Source organism: Artemia sp. Qi Xiang Cuo, chromosome 17, assembly GCF_049724085.1.
Source record: "Artemia sp. Qi Xiang Cuo chromosome 17, ASM4972408v1, whole genome shotgun sequence".
In the NCBI taxonomy this organism is placed as follows: Eukaryota; Metazoa; Arthropoda; class Branchiopoda; order Anostraca; family Artemiidae; genus Artemia; species Artemia sp. Qi Xiang Cuo.
In genome coordinates this window covers 58,700,502-58,720,934 of record NC_142810.1, presented here as the reverse complement: position 1 = coordinate 58,720,934, position 20,433 = coordinate 58,700,502, and the positions used below count along the sequence as shown (strand labels likewise).

At 34.4% G+C, this 20,433-nt stretch overlaps 1 protein-coding gene across 1 annotated transcript in view; it reads left to right on the top strand.

Annotated features, from left to right (window-relative positions):
* Nucleotides 1-5,545: 5,545 nt before the first annotated feature.
* The window catches only part of LOC148942411 (uncharacterized), a 62,800-nt gene continuing 47,912 nt past the window's right edge, over nt 5,546-20,433 (top strand). The window contains exon 1 of the mRNA XM_089102963.1: nt 5,546-5,716. Within this exon, the coding sequence (XP_088959089.1) occupies nt 5,561-5,716 (156 nt within the window). The 5' untranslated portion in view covers nt 5,546-5,560. The remainder of the gene's footprint in view (nt 5,717-20,433) is intronic.

Genomic DNA, 20,433 nt, shown 5'->3' with positions numbered 1-20,433 from the left:
TGTTTTCCAGAGAAATTGCTTAAGGATTGTTCTGGGTACCCGGCTGACTGACTACATTTCAAAAAATAGGCTATATGAAAAATGTGGTTCAATACCGCTCTCTAGGTCTATAATGAAAGAAAGGTTGAGGTGGTTAGGGCATGTTGTGCGGATGAACGATGACAGATTGCCGAAGATTGTTCTTTTCAGCCAATCATCTATGGCTAAACGGAAAGCAGGTCTCCCCCGTCTGGGGTGGGAGGACGTCATAAAGAAAGAATTAAAGGAAATGGGAACTCCCTGGGTTGGTGTAAAAGGGAGGCTTTGAATAGATTGGGATGTAGGAGGAGCGTGCGTAGCTGTGTCGGCCTCAGGTGGCTTGGTGCTGCGATGAGTTGTTAGTAGTAGTAGTAGTATTCATTTGTATTATTACTTGTTGTATGTTTTTTGCTATTATAGTTTATTTAATTTCTGTTCGTTTTGGGTATCATTTATTTTTTAATAATAATTACTGGTCGTTTTGAGTTTGAATTTTAACAGGTATTTGTATCTCCTGAGATTAAGTTTAAAATGGCCTTTACTTTTCTTTGAAAAACTTATTTTTCGGAAACTTTTTTTTAATTAATTTTTGTTCGTTTTTGATTGCAAAAAGTTTCAAGTTTTTATGGCATGGGGGGGGGAGTTACTTACTGTCCGATTATTCTTGACTTTAAAAAACAGATCTAGAACTTTCAATTAAATCGAATGAGGTTTTTTTCAAAGTCTATACAATTACCTCTTTGATAAAAACTCTATATATGAACAATAGACAGCTTGCATAACTTGTGGACAGCGATTAGCAACAATGAATGGATTGAAAAAATAGCTCCAATAAGGGGGTTTAGACCATTTCACTTGCTGACACAAAGGGATCACAACTGTTTGGAATTGACCTTAATAGGATTTTGTGTGCCAAAGCAATTTTGCATCTATCACAGAGTATGTATATTACCTTATTATTGGGTAATTATAATAGATTTCCTATGTTTTTTTCCCATATAAAACCCCTTCCCATTAGTTGTAAATCCCCCTTAATAAGTTATACCCCAGGGCATAACTTACAACGCCTACCCCCGGGCCCTGGTGGGCTGTGTTGACACCGGAGTTTTTGTTATAAGAACTTTGAACTATTTTAACAAAATTTCTATATCAAAATTTGTGTCTGATGCGTTTAGGACGAGGAGGAGGGAGAGGGCTAATTGCCATTCAATCTCTTTTGACTCTTAAAAAGTGAACAAGAACTTTCAATTTTTAATCAAATGAGCCCTCTCTAAAGTTTATACGAGCATTCCTTCCATAAGAAATAATATGAAGGATTCGGAGAATCCTTAAATTACAACTCTTGCCCTGAGGGCTTTGAAAGAGTTGTAATCCTCAAAGACCTAATTTCCGGAACTTAAGACTACGTTTAATAATATGACTGTCTTAAAATTTTGATTGGATGTGTTTGGGGAAAAGGGGGGCAGGAGAGGGGATTAGTTGCCCTCAATCACTGTTGACTATTACAAAGGGTACTAGCCCTTTGAATTTCCAATCGAATGAGCCTTTTTGAAGTTTCTACGACACCGCCTTCTATAAAAGCCTTACATGTCCCCAGATTATAACGTAAAACCCTTGCCTTGAGGTTTGTGGGGGAGTGTCCTCCTCAAAAACATATTTTCTATCTGAAAATCAACTACGTTGAACAAAATGACTATCTCAAAATTTTGATTGGATGTGTTTGGGGGAATGATGGGCGAAGAGGGGGGGGGGGGGGTCTAGCTGCCCTCCAATCACTTTCGAATATTAAAAACGACACTATCTTTTTGAATTTTTAATCGAGTAAGCCTTTTTTGAAGTTTCTGCGACAACGCCTTCTATAAAACCTTATATGCCCCAAGGGTATAACTTAAAACCCTTGCCCCGAGGGTTGTGGGGGAGTGTCCTCCTCAAAATTATATTTTCTATCTGGAAATCAACCATTCTGAATAAAATGGCTATCCAAAATTTTGATTAGATGTGTTTGGGGAAATGATGGGTATGGGGGGGGGTTTGAGGGGGCTAGTTACACTCCAATCACTTTCAATTATTAAAAAGGGCACTAACCCTTTGATTTCTAATTGATTGAGCCTGTTTTGAAGTTTCTACGACAACACCTTCTAGAAAAACCTTATATGCCCCAGGGCATAACTTAAATTCCTTGCTTTGAGGGTTGTGGGGGAGTGTCCTCCTCAAAAATGTATTTTCTATCTGGAAATCAACTACGCTGAACAAAACGGCTATCTCAAAATTTTAATCGTATGTGTTTGGGCAAATGGTTGGCGTGGGGAGGGGGGTTAGTTGTTCTCCAATCCTTTTTGACTATTAAAAAGGGACTAGCCCTTTAAATTTCCAATCGAATGAGCCTTTTTTGAAGTTTCTACGACACCGCCTTCTATAAAAACCTTATATGCCCCAAGGGTATAACTTAAAACCCTTGCCCTAAGGGTTGTGAGGGAGTGTCCTCTTCAAAAATATATTTTCTATCTGAAAATCAACTACGCTGAACAAAATGGCTATCTCAAAATGAAGTTTCTACGACAACCCCTTCCATATGAAGTGCCTCTGGGAAAAAAATAAATAAATAATAATAAATAATAAAACATTGGAGTCGTATGGCCTTTACTATAGGCAACGCTACAGCGTTGCCTCTGATAGACTACTATGTTTGCTCGGCCGGTGTAATATGCTTGAGCGTCGAGGCTCATGATTAAGAAAGAGATTATAATCACCTCCCCTTATCTTTTACCGTCTCTGTTTCGCATTCTTCTGGCCCGAATCAGTCTGAATCTTCTGTACAGGGCATGAAATAGTATAATAAGCGTGAATGGAATAAAGCTAACTGGACATTATATATCTGTACTTTGGCAGCTCTGCTCTCATCTGTGAAATTTCCTTATCATTTACTTTGTACCAGTGTCCTCTTGCCTAATGCTCGATCACAACTTAATTATTACTATTCTCAGATTGTTGCCTGCTTCAAACAAGGCGAGGTCATTACAGTTCCTGTTTCGCGTATTCGTTCGAAAACTAGAAGTTCTTTATGGAAAGAGGACCCTCAGTTAAAAATTGTTAAAAATCAGGCAAAAATTTGGCTTTGGATATTGAATGCACGTGGCCGCCTCACTTCTGGTCATGTATTTAATATTAAAAGAAAAACTAAGTCTGAATTCAAATCTTACTTGCGAAGTGTTCGATATAAGGGTAAGGAATCTCCAAAAAGTCCTCGGCAAAGGAGTGAAGTGGTGAATTTTAGTAAGCTAAACCCGACTTTTTCGTCCAGTTTAATTCCTGGTGATTCATCGGATAGTCATTACTCGACAATTTTCATTACAGTAAATTATAGAGTCCATTCCGGGTTTTGTAGACTGCTTGATTCAGTTATTCCGCTTGGACAACGCCAGAAAGATATTATCCCTATTAGTGCTGAGTCTGTTGTGAAAAGCTTAAAAGACTAAAATCTAAGTCGGTTGATTTGGATGGATTGTGTGTTGAACATTTAAGAGTTGATTCTATCGACTTGATTAGCCATCTGCAACTACTTTTTCAGATGCGTTTCAGTAGCTCACTACTGCCTGATTCGTTCCTGTGTGGTATTGTTACCTCTGTTTGGAAGCGAGGGAAGGATCTGCTTAATTATGGATCCTACCGCCCTATCACTGTAGCGTGTAATTTAAGCAAGCTATTTAAATATGTATTGCTCGCATTTATTCAAGATAAGGTGTATTATGACGCAAATCAGTTCGGTTTTAAGTCGTGTATAGGATGTTAGCATGCCCACCGCATACTTGCAACAGTGTTACAAGAGGCACATCGTTTAAAAACGGAAGTTCACTTTTGCGCGTTAGACCTATCTAAAGCTTTCGATACTATTTGTCACTCTCAGACATGGTTTTCTTTGGCATGTTTGGGTGTGAATAGTTCAGTTATTTGTGTACTTCGGGTTTAGTACCAGAATTCATTTATTCAGTTGAAGTAGGATTCCCGGGCCTTTGGTAAAATCCCAGTTAGATATGGGGTCCGTCAGGGAGGTTTGCTTTCACCTCATATTTGTAAAGCTTGCTTATTGAATGTTCTTAATATGATACCGCTTTCTTACTCTTCAGGTTTGTCAAACGTCTCCTATATTGAATATGCGGATGATATTCTGCTTGTTAGCAGGTCAAAGGGTTAATGATGGAGGGGTTTAATGATGGATGGAGGGGAGGGTGGAAGAAGGGAGGGAGGGGTTGAGGGATGGGGTTGAGGGAAAGGGGGACTTGGGGCCCGAATGAAAATTATGTAAGATTTATCTCAGGTACTAATCTCGCAAACCATTTGAATACAGTGTTTACGCACTTTCTAGTTTTGATACTGCTCTTTACCGGTCTCTGAAGATCCAGGTTCAAAAACATTTAACAATTTGTTAACTATAAGGGGACTGTATAAATCATTCGATAAATTATACTAGAATTAATCCCTTTACTCTATGAAAATACAAATGAATAACTTATTTCTTGCTTGTAGCTTTCATAAATACTCCTTTTTTTAGAATTCATAATGTTATTTCAAATGCCAATTTTGAACTGAGAAAATAACTCGCCATCAGAGTTTTTGTACCCGTGTTCAAGGTGAAACATAAAAAAACACGCTTAATATATTGCTTAACAGACAGAATTTTGTAACCATTAACTTCATAAAAGTATACCAGGGGAAAACCATTTGTGTATTAAAACAGCCATGACTCTAACAGAAACATGAAATTTAATACAAAATCATTGTACTGTAAACAGCACGAATTTTCATGGTTTGCTGATTATAATTACAACATAAATTCCAACATAAGACATGGCTTTATAGGCGTTTTTTTACATGATACATGTATATAAGGTAATATGCATTTTTTTTATTGTGTAGAGTTTTAGGGATGGAAAATGTCCCATAAGATTGACTATGTATCTGCCTGGAATGATAGCCCCCTTGTATGGTGGGAGTACTGTACGCTTCCTTAGATTGACACAATAAGGGGGTACTGTCCGCTCTCTTAGATTCATATAATACTACTTACGGTCGTTAATATTTTTCAAAATGGTTTTGAGAAATGATTGTTTTTCTTATACCAGTATCTTGTTTAGTTTTTCTCCTTTCATAACTGTGTAGATCAAGCATTTCAGGCTCGAATTTATTGACGGTTAATTCAAACCCTTATAAATTTTCTTTGATTTAAACTCGATGAAAGTTTCGACATAAGCTTTTTGAGTGTTCAACATATTTTTCAGTAACGTTTCTGTTATTTTTACTTCAAGTCATTCTTTCGCCATATTTTGTAACCACTATCCACTTGATTTATTGAGCTGTTACAATAAATGGTCAAGTTTGTTTGCTAAAATGCTCAAATTAATTCCATGAAAAATTCAAGTTTGCTAATAAAGCACTTTCTTTTCTAAGCTCTAATCCTAAAGAATTTGGCCGATAAGGATAATCAGTAATCTATTAACACTCTGAGACAACTATAAAAGAAGAGCTTTTTGAATTTACTTTCAAAATGGCTATAATGTCATACAAACATTTGTTTGCATTTTCAGTGAGCATACTTACACTGACTCTACCAGTATGTATGTCAAATGTACAGTGTATATTTGAATTTTCAGATACAGTGAACCCGAGCCATCGGAATTATACAACACTAACTATTGTTGACGTAAGTAAAGCTCCTAACAATTTTATTTTGAATTAGCTTGAAAAAAGGCTTTCAGAAAACCAATAAAAAAAAGTAAATAGGTATGTTAAAGATAAGACACACAAAAATGAAGCCCTATAATAGTTCAAAATGAAAACAACCAGAAATTACAATCAAAGAATAAATGAAGTCCAAAACGAAAATAGATGAAAATGAATGACCGCATCATATATAAAGACAACGGATATAATATATATGAATAAACAAGTTTTCGAATGAATAAAACCGAACCAAATATCCAAATCAAGCTTAAAACGAATAAAATTTACAATAAGAAAGAGTTTGGCAACTGCCCTGTTCCCCCTCTCCTAGAAATAAAGTTCTAAGCAGGGTTGCCACCAGACCAAAAAATTGCGTACCGTCCAAACTCTTAAAACGTAACTTTTTCGTAGCTTTTGATAGGTAAGTCTTTTTTCAAGGCTGGGTGCCCTAACTTTGTTATCCGAGGCGGTAATTAAGGGGGGGGGGACTTTTGGTTCCTGTATAATTTTAAAAATATATTTTCCCGAAATCTCATTAAAAATCCCCCCTCATAAACAATAAGTAGAACAATAGGAACATTTTTATATAATACACTGGAACGTAACTTTAAATAAATATTTCGACCCTATATCCAAAGGCCGTCCTCAGCAAAACAAATGAAGAGAAAACAATATAAAATAAACTCACATTAAAATCCAATCATGCGTTCTACTCTTTTGTATAAAAAAGTCCCTATTTTTCTTCTTATTGTTTATGATGGAAAGGCAGTGTGGTCTTCGTCACTGTCTTTGTTACTATTTAATCCCCTTTCCAACTTTAAAAAAAGGCATTTTATGTATATTAGCTAAAAGTTTTGAAAACCATCGTTAGTCGTTTATAAATTTGAGTACATTGGAGAAGTTTTTTCGTAAGAGTCATAAACTGATCTAAAATAAAAAAATTGAGCTGATTCTGGTGCACTTCGTCCTTTTAATCCAGCATGTTTGAATGACACTTTGTTTTTAAGCAGGAAAAATTAAAATCAACCATTAAATTGATCTTCTTTCACCTAAAAAAAAAATCCTCGAGAATGTGGAGAAATGAAAAAAATCATGCGTAGGCTATATTCGGCCTAATGTGTATTGACTCAATTTCTGATACGGCGTACCTTAGTTTGTTCTCAATTTATCTTCGATTTGGATGTTATTTAGAATACTTGGGAAAAAAGGATGAGAAGATATTGTATTTTTATTTAGCAAAATTTAGATAAACAACTCAGATAATCGTTTAGGGCTTAATTTAGGGCTTACTTGTTATGTGGAAATAAGACACAGCATATTATGAACTTATGTAGGGAAGCAAAAAAATTTAATTAGGAAACTTGTTTAACGTGGGAGTTCACTTTTTCCACTTTTTTACTTTCCTTACAGGACTATCTAGGATCTACCGAGAACCTGGGTCAGGCCTTGCTTTTCTGATGTCCCTAAGATCTGAAACAGTTTTCGGAGTGAGTCTATTAAGAAATATGGCCTTTATAATTTTTAATTCAGAAAACTGTCACTCTGCTCTAGCACTGGACTGGGATAGACACGTCAATGTGAGAATGAAATTTGGTAAAAATTGTAAGGAAGGATTGTCAGCTCCATCTTTTAAATTGGCAACACAATTCCATAACTGTACCACAGACAATTTAACATTTATATTTGCCTAACTTACTACTACAGGCAGACGTCTCCACTCTGTGTTTAGTGTCTCAAGATCAAAATGAAGAAAGCATTCTTTAAACATCTTAAGCAAAGAGACAATTCACTTTCCCGGACTTCGCTACACATGAGGATAGACTTTGAACTAGACCTAATAAACTAGAGTTTTTTGGGTTTATTCACAGTTGCATCTCAGACTTTAGCTTTATATAAAACGCTAAACAGCTTTTTTTTTACATCTTGCACTTGGCGCACCTTGGCCGCACCCTTTTCGATGCTTTCAAGCTCGTATAGTTGAAATTCTGCACCAAAATGCATATCTTGTATACTCCTGAAATTTCGAGGATCTGAAAAATCCATTGTAAATGGACAAGATTTTTCAGGCCTCAGCTGACTCTCGTTAATGAAATTCAATCCTATTTCTTGAAGAAGGGATGAAACACTAGACTTTAATTTATGGACTTTTACGTCTGCGCTCTGAAATTCGACGTTTATTTTGTTAACAATGGGTAAAACGTATTTAAGAAACAAATAAAACAATTTTACTTTTGGATTCACCAAACCCAAATAAAGATTTACAGCACTCATGTCCTTTCCTTCTAAGAATGGTATCTTAAAAAACTCTGTGAGTACCACCCATTGTTCAATCAAGCGTTCGGCAACTGATTCAAACACCAACCATCTTGTTGCACATGGATAAAGCAATTGATGCGCTGCAACCGGTGGAACATGCTGAAATTATTTCAGCTCTGCCTGTCGCTATGCACTTCCTGAAATATAATTAGAGATGCTGTGATTGACCTTCAGACGGTCAGATTAAAGTTTTTTGCAGGCGTTTGAAGCGCAGAGTGAGAACGAGTGGCAAACTCAACCAGTTATGACAAGCCATGTTATATCACCTTTGATGGAAGTGGCCCGGCCGTTCCTTTTGCCTAACATTACACTGGCATTGTCCGAAGCAAAGCCAATTATATATGAGTAAGGAATGCATTGGTCATTGAGTATTTCATAAACAAGTTTCTTCAAACCATTTGCACTGGCGTCGTGAACCTCGGGTAGAGCAAGAAACTCTTCCTTTAATTCACCTGAATCAAAGCAACAATAATGACAAATAATCACCAATAACTTAGACCCAGTCCTGTCACTACTTTCGTCGACTAAAATGGAGAATGTTACTCCTTTAAGCTTATCACTGAGTTTTTCTATGGCAGAAGGAGCAATCACATTTTTGATTCAACTGGTGGTCTTGGTTCTTGCACACTCAAAACGTCCAACAGTTGGAGAGTCACTAATATAAGCTTAGAGGACGTTAGGTAACGTGTCCATAATACTTATTTCTTGTTTACTTGTAGCTATCCATGCAGCAAGAGCCAGTTCTAACTTAACAACTTTATCTTTAAGCAACTACTGCTCTTTTGATTTAGGATTTACAACTAGCTCATTGTTCTCAACTACTTTAATTTGATTGTGCATGCTCATGTGATTTCTCTTGTGAAAATCAGTTTCAGCATGTCTAAGCAAATGAGTCATACCCCCAAATACTTTTTTCTGGCAATATTTACAGTAAGCAACGTTTTTACTGAAAGAACACCTTTCAATCCAATCTTTAAGATCTTCATGCTCAAACCACTTCTCTCTAAACTTCCTATTTTCAACTACCAATTCCCTTTTCTTCGCAAATCTTTCTTTTTTGTATGGACGCGTTATGGATGGTCTTAATTCCTTATCTATTTCCATATTTTGGCTTTCGCAGTTTGGATTGCACCCGACAACCAAATTTTTTTCATTAGCACATAGATGTGAAGTAGATGGGTTTTGGGTTGAATGTTCCGAGGACTCTTCCTGGTAGACTTGTAGTTTTGAACTAGGCCCCAGATACAACACTCTGCCAGTTTTTTGCAGTGCCTGGACAATATAAGGTGTTTCCATTGATGAGGCTGATTGAAGAGATTCTCAGTCTTACTACACAAAAAACTTTCGCATATAAATTATAAAGATATTTCTATCGTCTATTTGAAAAAAAATAACGTCTTATATATTTTCACAAATTCAAAAAAAATTATTATATTAAAAGCACAAGAGTCTACAAGTAAGCATATCGAAATTAATTACAATTGTTAACCACTAGTGATCGCATTAAAAAAATATTTTAATGAATTTCAAAAGATTAAACAATAAATATTAGACAGCAATAATTAAAATCAATAAACCTTGAAACACTTAAATATTAGTTGTCATTTTTCTAACTAAACTGTTTTGAGAATATTTTTGGTATTAAATGATGAACTTGAACGGGCACATACCGGTGGGTTACTCAGACCAATAGCATTTTGAAACCAACTAACTTTTACAATGACCCCCGTTCTATATCATACTTTGTCTGTTCTTTAGCACGTGTCGAAAAATATAGATCTCCCTTCTCCAAGATTTAAGCCGTTAATGATCAGTTAGTTTGGCATTCATACTCTACCTTCGAATTTTCTTGAATAATGTGATGTATTAAGGATAAAATAGTGATGTGTCCTGTTTTATTTGACTTCAGCATCCCCACTCCCAATCATTCAAAGGCTTGACATCTCCTCTCTTTAATTTCTCCCAAACTTGAGTGCATTACACCGAAGTTTAAAGCTTGCTTTGGTCTTTGAGAGATCATTTTTTTTTTCCTGAAATGTTTTATTTACTTTGATATCATTCAGTTTTTGACACAGATCTAGACTTGGCTTATGTCCTTTACCGAAATGAAAATACACAATAATAACAATTTATGCTTCTTTACCTTTAAGAAATTCCTATTTATTCAACTGCAAAATCTGCTTCCGGTTTACCTGCACAACAAAAAGACATCTCCTCTCCCCCTGTTTACCGCGTGTATATGACTTCAGGCTACTATTTTAGTTATTTTGTTGTTGTTGTTTTTAATTGCCCTTATTAGTTTCTGGAACAACAAGTTGATGATTAATACTTAAAATATAAAATGCAAATCAATGAAAAAAGGACAATTTTGAGTTTTTCAGACAACAAGATAACCAATTAGATTTTTTTTTTTATTGTCAAATTTCAATTAAAACCGATCTTAATAAATCAAGCTTCTTAAAAATACCCAAAAAATCTTTTAATTGCTCCCTTCCCGTCTTATTTTTTAGATTGGCTCGGTCTCAGTCTCACTTCCTCCAGCCTTAAATTCGCATCACTTCAACATGAAGATTTGAGGAATTCTGAGTCACAGAATTTTTGTTTTGTTTTTACTTTATCGAACAAAAAATATTTCAATCGTTGTCTTCAGTTCCTATACGAAACAGCAGTTATTTTACATAAAATGCCTTTTTTCTGTTTGTAATTTGAATCATAACTCCCAACCAAAAGAAAACAGGAAATAAAAGAATATTATTTCTAACTTAGTTTTTATTTATTTGTGACAAAATGTTTTAAACTTGTGAATTATTTTTCAACCACTCCCGAATGCTCACTTACTTCCCACTTTTATCAGTATATCACAACAGTAAGAGCACTTCCTGATGCTGTGCTAACTTAGTTTTTAATCTTGTATGACACAAATTATTTTTTTTGTAATAGTAAAATAAAAATCTTAAAATTGTTTTTATAAATAATAAGTAAAAATATGTTAAATTTTCGGCAAAAAAATTGAATCTTTTCTTAATAAGTTGATTTTTTTTACTTTTTTCCTCAATTCATCGACTTTTATCGTTTATGCAATTAAAACCTAAAAAAATTTGGTGTTTATTTATGTAAAACACAACACTTTTTGATTTGTTCATTTATATTCGTATATTCTTGAGAAAAAAAATTTTCTGCTTTGTAGTTAACTTTGAAAATGAGTTTATTTTTTTGTTTGTTTGTTTGACCATACCAACAAAAAAGTATGTGTCCGTTACTTACCTTATGAAACATTTGAACTCTGTCGTAGTCTGAAAGGCGTGATGTTTAACTTTTTGGTTATAATACTAAGTTAGCAGAGCCTTAGGTAGTGCTCCTACCGGTTTGCTACACAGATCAAAGTGGGAAGTAACTGAACATTCGGGAGTAGTTGAAAAATAGTTCAAAAATTAAAAAAAATTATGTCACAAAGAAATAAATTAAAGATGTACCAAAATGATCAATTATTTAATAAAAACAAATTTCGATTTATTTAATTTAAAAAAATTGAAGTGATAATAAAAACCTACAATTTAGTAAATATATACTGAAAACTTTAAATAAAGTTACTTTTTTAGGAGATCGGGGCCCCCGCCCAATCTACTAGATTTCTGTCAATAAGTTTTTAATTGAACTTTAAGTCTACTCATACATACACAATACTGTTTATCTTCTTCATAAAGATGGGCACTCGTCCAGTTGTATTTTTATAAATCAAAATATTTCTTTTTTTTCATTTTCTGAAAAAAAAAAACACGCCAACAACACAACAGCAGAAACATTAAATTCTTTATTTAAAATTATTTACTAATATTATGGCCCTATTCTGAAAATACCCCCACCCTCGATGGTCCGGGATATAGCCCTAGGAATACCTTAAAAGAAATCAACCAATCAAATTCTTACTTTACAATATAAAAGAAAATGAAAGAATATTACAAGTAAAGGTGCTTTCACATTGCTACGTAAGAAATTACGTTATGTCGTTAAGTTACGTTACGTCTCTTAAGTTATGGAGCCCTTTTCACACTATTACGTCCACTTTCACATACAAACCCATAAGCCTCTACATAAAAATCCATAATTTCGTCACTATCAGCAGCAGCAGTGGCGGTTTTTTTGAACTAGCAATATGTGGAACGGTGAAGACTCAAGCAGCTCTGATGATGAAATTTTGATGCTTTCTGCAGCTCTTTTGTGTGTAAAAGGAAAAAGCCCAAAGAAGAAAAAGAAAAGAGACTATTGGGTCAGACCTATTTTTACATCTGAAAACAGAGATGCATTTGGACAGTTGAACCTTCTACAAGACATGATTCTGTGTGATGATGAAGAAAAGTTTTTTAATTTTACCCGTTTTTCAAGAAGTGAATACCTTGACATATTTGAGCAAGTCAAAGATAAAATTCGGAAGCAGGATACAAAATTTCGAAGAGCTATTTCTCCTGAAGTCAAGCTGGCACTAACTTTGAGGTACCTGGCAACAGGAGCCTCCATGACTTCATTGCATTACGACTTCCGTCTGGGAATCTCTACAGTTAGTGGAATTCTAAGTGAAACTTTAAAGGCTGTTTTTGATAGTCTGTCACCAACTTACCTGCAACCACCCTCAACAAGTCAAATGGAAAAAATTGCAGACGATTTTCTGAAGAAATACAAAATGCCAAATTGTGTAGGTGCAATAGATGGGAAGCACATAAGGATGCAGTGTCCAAACAAAGGTGGATCTCTGGACTTCAACTACAAAGGTTTCCATAGCCTTGTACTACTGGCTGTCTGTGATGCCAGTTATAAATTCAGCTTTACTGATGTAGGCGCCTATGGCAGTGAAAGCGATGGTGGCATATTTGCAAGATCAGATTTGGGAAAAGCCATTGAAAACGGAAGCATACAGTTTCCTGCAAACAAATTGCTACCAGGCTCAGATATAGCTTTTCCCCACTTCTTGATTGGTGATGAAGCGTTTCCACTGAAACCATACATAATGAGAGCATATCCTGGCAAAAAACTGAATGATCAACAGAGGATATTTAATTATCGATTAAACTCGGTCAGGAGGATAATAGAAAACAGTTTTGGGCTTCTATCACAAAGATTTCGCATATTTAGAACAGAGATAATAGCCCAGAGAGAAAAAGTTTGTCAAATTGTGCTGACAGCAATCTGCCTTCACAATTTCCTTATTGTCAATAGAGGTGTCACTCCTGAAGGTAGCTCTTCAGCGTCATCTGATGGCTTGGGAGATATACGCCTGGCCACTAGCAACCACAGCTCAAGACCTACCCGAAACCTACGAGACAAGTTGGCAGACTATTTCATGACTGAAGCTGGTTCAGTGAGAGGACAAATGCAGAGGGCATTTCAAGGCTCATTTTGATTAGTCCCAATATTTTACTTTTTTTTTTCCTTTAATTAATTTTGTAAACTGTTTATGGATGACTGAAACAAAGAATTAAAGCAAAGAATAATCTCAGAAAGGTTATTAACATTATTTCAATCTCGTAGTTTAGTGAAGTTTGACAAAGTCAATTATTTTTTCATCAAGGGAGTCCATTTATCCCACAAAGCTTGAAACTTTTGCGTAACGTAACGTAAAAATAGAGCCCGACTCTATTTTCTATGTTCGTTATGCTATGTAAAAAATCCTACGTTACGTCGAACGTAAGAGAACATAACGACCAAAACATAACGTAACTTCTTGATGTGAAAGGTTACATAAGACGCATAAGGCAGTGTGAAAGGCATGACGTAGCAATGTGAAAGCACCTTAAGAATGCCATCACAAGATTCTACACAACAATGAAATAAATTTACACAGCTATATATGGGACGTCAGAATGTGCGGGGTGTAAAGTGTAAAAGCAGCGACCATGATGCATGGAAAATGTCTAGCAGGAAATCAAAATTTCTGGCTCAACTAATCCATTCCCTTCTCAATTTTAGGAAATAGCGTTAGTTGTAGCAAAAAAATGGCTCATTTTTACAGTTTCAAATATTTTGTTAATATAAGCCCTTCAAAATCACCTAGAAAGAGACCAAATAATTTATATAACCAGATATTACGTCCACCCACTCAGAAGGGGGGAGACACCACCGTCCCCAGCGGGGAGGAGGGGGGTTCACCCCCCCCGAAAGGGTGGTTTGACTCGTAAAAACGTAACAAAAATTGATATAAACAAATTTTGTATGCGCTTTTGAAGTTTTTTTTGTGTAACCCCCCACCCCACCCGAAAAAAATATTTGTGTAAAATCCCGTCTGAAAAAAATCCTAGGTACAGCCTTGGGTGGGGGGAGGTTTTTAATGTTGTTACCCGAAGAATAATACATATAGCCTATAATCACATATTTAAAAAGAAATAATAAAGAAAATAGCTTCTTCCATTATCTGCCTGTTTTTATGAAAAATTTTCCTTCCTGGCTTCAGTTTGTTAATTTTCAATATAATTTCAATATCACTGCTTGCAGAACAAGATTCGAGTTCAAAACCAACTGATGAAAGTTGGTGACTAACTGAATTTTGTCACTTGTCTCTAAGCGAATGATAATCTTTGCTCGAGAGAGAATGTTCTTAACTTAGTATCCAAAGTGGGTATTTTCTCATTCGAATAGACGAGTGATTGTGGGATAAGTCTAAATGACCGCGATTTGAAAGAATGTCGATACTCATGTCAGTGTAATTAAAATGGGAACAGCGGATTTTCTCACAGGGGAAAAAATAGATTACTCAGAAAATGTGAAACTTGTTCATTATTTAAAAGCGTAACATAAATTCAAAAACGTAACAAAAATGTAACGTTTTTTGGACAGTAACGTAAAACGTACCATAATATTTAAAACGTACCAAAAATGGTACGAACGTAACCTCGGTGGCAACCCTGGTTCAAAGGTTTATTGCATCATTTACGCTTTATTAAAAATTAGATGTCTTTTGAATAGTGCTCTTTAATAATTCTTAAAATCAACAAAAATCAAAATCAACAGAAAATAAAACAAAAAGTTAAACAAAAAAATCAAAACAAATCACTATGATAATCAAAGAAGAATCTAAAGACCTAATGAAACTAAACTGGATATTTAATGTTGAATAACATATTAGCACTGCCTCAACATTTTCCCTCTTAACATTTCATTAAGGTTTCTTCTTAAGTCCTTAAACATTTCTGGAGACTCGTGATCAAATATGCAACCTTTTTCGAATAAAAACCTCAGGTGTAAAATATGGATTTGCATAATTTACAGCCCTTGCCTTGGGAACTCCGGCTGGTATTGTCAGCCCCTGAGGCATGGTTATTTTATGTCTGACTTTTTTTTAACGATATATATATTTAAAAAAAATAGATGTCTCTGGATAGGGGAGGGCATGGTAAGAGGTAGTGGGTACACCTTGGGTTTTGAGTTTGGGAGGGGGAAATACGGAACGTGTCAACAAAATCGTCTAATGTGTCGATAAATGCTGTCACATAAGCTAAATTCAACTAAGGGAACAAGCTAAGTTTCGAGATTTCTTCCAAAGTGATCTCCTTCTGAAGAATATACGACTACCCCTTACATACAAAGTCACTCTAGGAAAGAAATGACAAATAATAAGAATACATAGAACGCTAATGGCTCTTAACCACAAGCAACGCTTAAACATTGCCTCTGACTAAAATTAACATCTTTAAGATAGAAATTGCGAGAGGTGTTTAAGATTTAAACCTTCTGAATTTAATGGTTATATCAGAAAACTAAACTGTAAAAAAATAAATGTTTTAATAGAACACAGAAATTGATATTACATTCTAAAACGAAGAGAAATTTTTTCCGTATAGGGGAGCTCCAACATTTTCAAGTTTCAATCGTTTGCACTAAACTATAATTTTTTTTTTTGGAAGCATAAGCGAATGTCACAAATGTAGTTACTAAGTAACTGTAGATATTAGTAGTATAAGGGATTGGAAAATACGTGCTGGTATACACGTTTTCTAGGGAGTCTAAAGTCCCTGAGCCCTTAGGGCAAGGTCACAGGGGAAAACCCAAAAATGTTTTCCCTGAAATGAACAGAGACCTTGGGAAAACCCCTAGTTGCGTAATATGTTTTTGTGAACAATTTTGAGAAAACCTAATTAGTTTCTCAACAAGGGAAGATGTTGGGGAAAAATATACCTTCAATATGGGGTCACCACTAAAGTATTATGTAACAAGGGGAACCCCCAATTCCTTAACTTGTTTGCTGGTTTTGGGAAAATCCAATACACTCGGGCAATAGGTATTGTGATTGGATGAAATCGGGACTTTGGGGGAAACCTATGACCTTCTGAAACGTACATATAAGGTAAGAAATCATTGATAATATTATCATTAGTTTGACAATTATTAAGTGAATAAAATGTCTGAGAAAAGGAAATGTTGTGGTTCTGAAAAAGAGGTGAGTAATGCTTTATTTTTTTGCATTATGTTAATTAATATGGTCGGAGAGATAAGTTTTATCACAAATTTGTTTTATATTATTATTAGTTAGTTATTATAATGAATAGTTATAGACTCTAGGATTACAAAATATGTCCCATGATAAATTATTCCACCCCCTTCCCTTTTTTTAAATATGGTAATTTAGAATGTTGTTATTTAAAAGTTTCAATAAATAATTTCTGAGACCACACTGGCTAATCATGATAAACAAAAAATCGCGAAGAAAGGAAACGAGGACAATTAACAGCCAGTGAAAAAAAACTGGCTGTTAATTGTTAAGTGTTAATTTTTTCACTGGCTGTTAATTGTCCTCGTTTCCTTTCTTCGCGATTTTTTGTTTATAAAAGTTTCAATGACCTAAAAAGTCAAATTTCTGCCTACCCTAACAATGGCTATATGATGCTCAAAGACGTTTACCAGTCACCAGTGACTTTCTTTACCTAGATAAGTCATAATATTATTAAATTTAGATTCACTATCATCTTATTTAGAGGGATAGGAGACCAGTAACCATTTATTGATTGAGAGGGAGGCAAAGTTGTGATTATATATAAAATAAAACAAGATCATACTAGTACTATTATCTACATTTAATTTACTGAAAGTTAAATAGCGCTCAAATTCCGGGGCACAAACCATTTGTTGATTGAGAGGGATGTGGGGGGGGGGTGATCGTATAAAAATAATATATAATTATAATAATTCCATTATCTATCTACATACACTTACTTATCCTATGAGCGGATTATCCCAAAAATATCCCTGAATGAGATGCAAATCAATTTTTGTATTCTTCGTTAAAGGAAGATTTATTTTTTTTTATATAGTTTCACTTTTTATAACATAGTTCATTTAGACTTAGTTCCATGTTTTTCCTTCAATGGACAGAATAAAATGTTCAAGCGAGGTCAATTTGGCAAAGCAAACCTTTTACGAAATATACTTTAGGCTAGGTTGCTAATCCAGGCCGAGCGGGTATTTAATAGCATGATGGAAACATGAACAGAATTTGACTTTGTCAATCTTATTTATTTAGATATCCAAATAGAAGGTTTTACAAAAAAATAGGATTCAATTCCACTTTCTAAGATCAAAATGAGAGAAAGGTTGGGATGGTTAGGGTACGTTCTTCGGACGAAGAATGTCAGATTACCAATGCATTCTGTCGCCCGTCATTTGTCTTTGTGACTATGAAACTGGCTATCTTAGATCTAAAATTCAGCAACCTTCTCGAGTGTGTACTGGATAATACGGAAGTACCGTCTACGCCACTGAAGGTTTTTTTAAGTAACTGGATATACCCTATTTTATGCATAAATAATGTATTACCAGAAATCCAAAATGTAATTTGAGCAATTCTGCAAAACAAATTGTTGAGAAATACCGGGAAAAACGAAAAACAGGTTGTTCCCAGATGGAATAGGAAGATTCATAAGGAAATATTTAAAAGAAGTGGGAACTTTATGGGAGGGGGTAAAGGGTTAGGCTTTAAATAGCTCGGGATGGAGGAGAAGCGTACATAAATGAATCTTAAAACGAACAAAGCTTTAATTAAATATGTGAATCAAGATTGAAAAAAAATTCATTATTTATTATAAAAAAGAATTTTACTTTGTCAATCTTATTTATTTAGATATCCAAATAGAAGGTTTTAGAAAAAAATAGGATTCAATTCCACTCTCTAAGATCAAAATGAGAGAAAGATTGAGATGGCTAGGATACGTTCTTCAGACGAAGAATGTCAGATTACCAATGCATTCTGTCGCCCGTCATTTGTCTTTGTGACTATGAAACTGGCTTTCTTAGATCTTAAATTTAGCAACCTTCTCGAGTGTGTACTGGATAATACGGAAGTACCGTCTACGGCACTGAAGGTTTTTTTTAAGTAATTGGATATACCCTATTTTATGCATAAATAATGTATTACCAGACATCCAAAATGTAATTTGAGCAATTCTGCAAAACAAATTGTTGAGAAATACCGGAAAGAAACCAAAAAACTGGCTGTCCCAAGATGGAATGAAAAACTCAGATGGAATGGGAAGATTCATAAGGAAATATTTAAAAGAAGGGGGAAGTTAATGGGAGGGGGTAAAGGGTGAGGCTTTGAATAGCTCGGGATGGAGGAGAAGTGTATATAAATGAATCTTAAAACGAACAAAGCTTTAATTAAATATGTGAATCAAGATTGAAAAAAAAATTATTATTTATTATAAAAAAGAATTTTACTTTGTCAATCTTATTTATTTAGATATCCAAATAGAAGGTTTTGCAAAAAATAGGATTCAATTCCAATTTCTAAGACCATAGTGGGAGAAAGGTTGACAAGTCTAGGGTACGTTCTTCAGACGAAGAATGTCAGATTACCAATGCATTCTGTTGCCCGTCATTTGTCTTAGTGACTAAGAAACTGGCTTTTTTAGATCTTAAATTTAGCGAACTTATCGAGTTTGTACTGGATAATACGGAAGTACCGTCTACGGCACTGAAGGTTTTTTTTAAGTAACTGGATATACCCTATTTTATGCATAAATAATGTATTACCAGACATCCAAAATGTAATTTGAGCAATTCTGCAAAACAAATTGTTGAGAAATACAGGGAAAAAACGAAAAACAGGTTGTCCCCAGATGGAATGGGGAGATATGGAAAGGTATCCATTAGGAATTCCAGAAAGAATATAATTAATTTAGATTCTAGTCGATGGATGGAATATTAGTGATTTGGAAACATTCGATTGATTTTTTTCCATGTTCAATGATATTAACAACATACAATCAATAAAAAAAAATCAATACTTTAGGGATTGATCTTGGTTAGTGAAGGGGGTACTCACTCTTTGAAAAGGTGTTTTTTTCGATTCATTAAGTTTAAACTAACTAACGTGCTACTGATTACAAAGACATTAACACTGAAAAAATTCTTTTCATGTTTAACTACAACAACACAAAAAATCACAGTTTGAATCCTCATATCATTTTCATTTCTTATTCCAAAAATATAAAAAATAGTTGAATAAAATACAAGTTGAGAGGATTTTCTAGAGACTATTTGTTACAGGGAAAGTATAAACATTGATTACAAAAATATACTGTAAGTCCTTTGAATTGAATTTATATTCATAAATAACGAATGGATTTAACATACTAAATAAATACAAAACAAAATCAGTTGATAGCGTTTAAACAAGTCACGATAACAAAAATCCATGTCATAAAAGAATTCTTTTTCTCTGTATTTCAAATGAATAATCGTATTTTCGAAAGAGCTCAAAAAACAGGATTTCTCTCTGACTTCTTCTTCAAGACATTCTGAGTCGGTTTCTAATGTCCTGGTTTTTATTTGGAGATATTCTACAAAAGATTCGAGGCAGGAACTTTCTTCTTCGTCTTTTAAAGCAGATTCTTCTTTTTCTTTTAAATTTGATTTTATTCCATATTCAACTTAGCAATTTTCTCTTTTAAAGACTTTTTTGAGTTTAAAAAGCAAGATATATATAATAGTGCTTGTGCGAAGTGAGATTTCCAATACATTTTTATTGAGTCAAGTCTTTCATTTTCACTTACAAATGTGCTGTTTTCAATTTTTAACTAAGTAATTTCTTTTTTCAATAGTAAATTTTCAGATAGAGCAGTTGCAAGATGGGTTTCAATTCTGATTGAAGAAATTTGAGTTTCTTCCGGATTTTTTCTTCTGGAGATCTCTGGAATTTGTTGAAAGTGATCAAGTTCCTCTTTTAATTGAATTTACTTCACGACATTTGGGTTGAAAGTTCGTTTTAAGATTTTCTCTGGCTTCTTTTAGGTCTTCCAGTAGGTTATCATTGTCTTGTAAATTTATTTTCTTTGAAGAAGTTTGACTCTGAAAAAGTAGAAGAGAGTTTAAAATACTGAAAAGAAACTTCAGATTGGT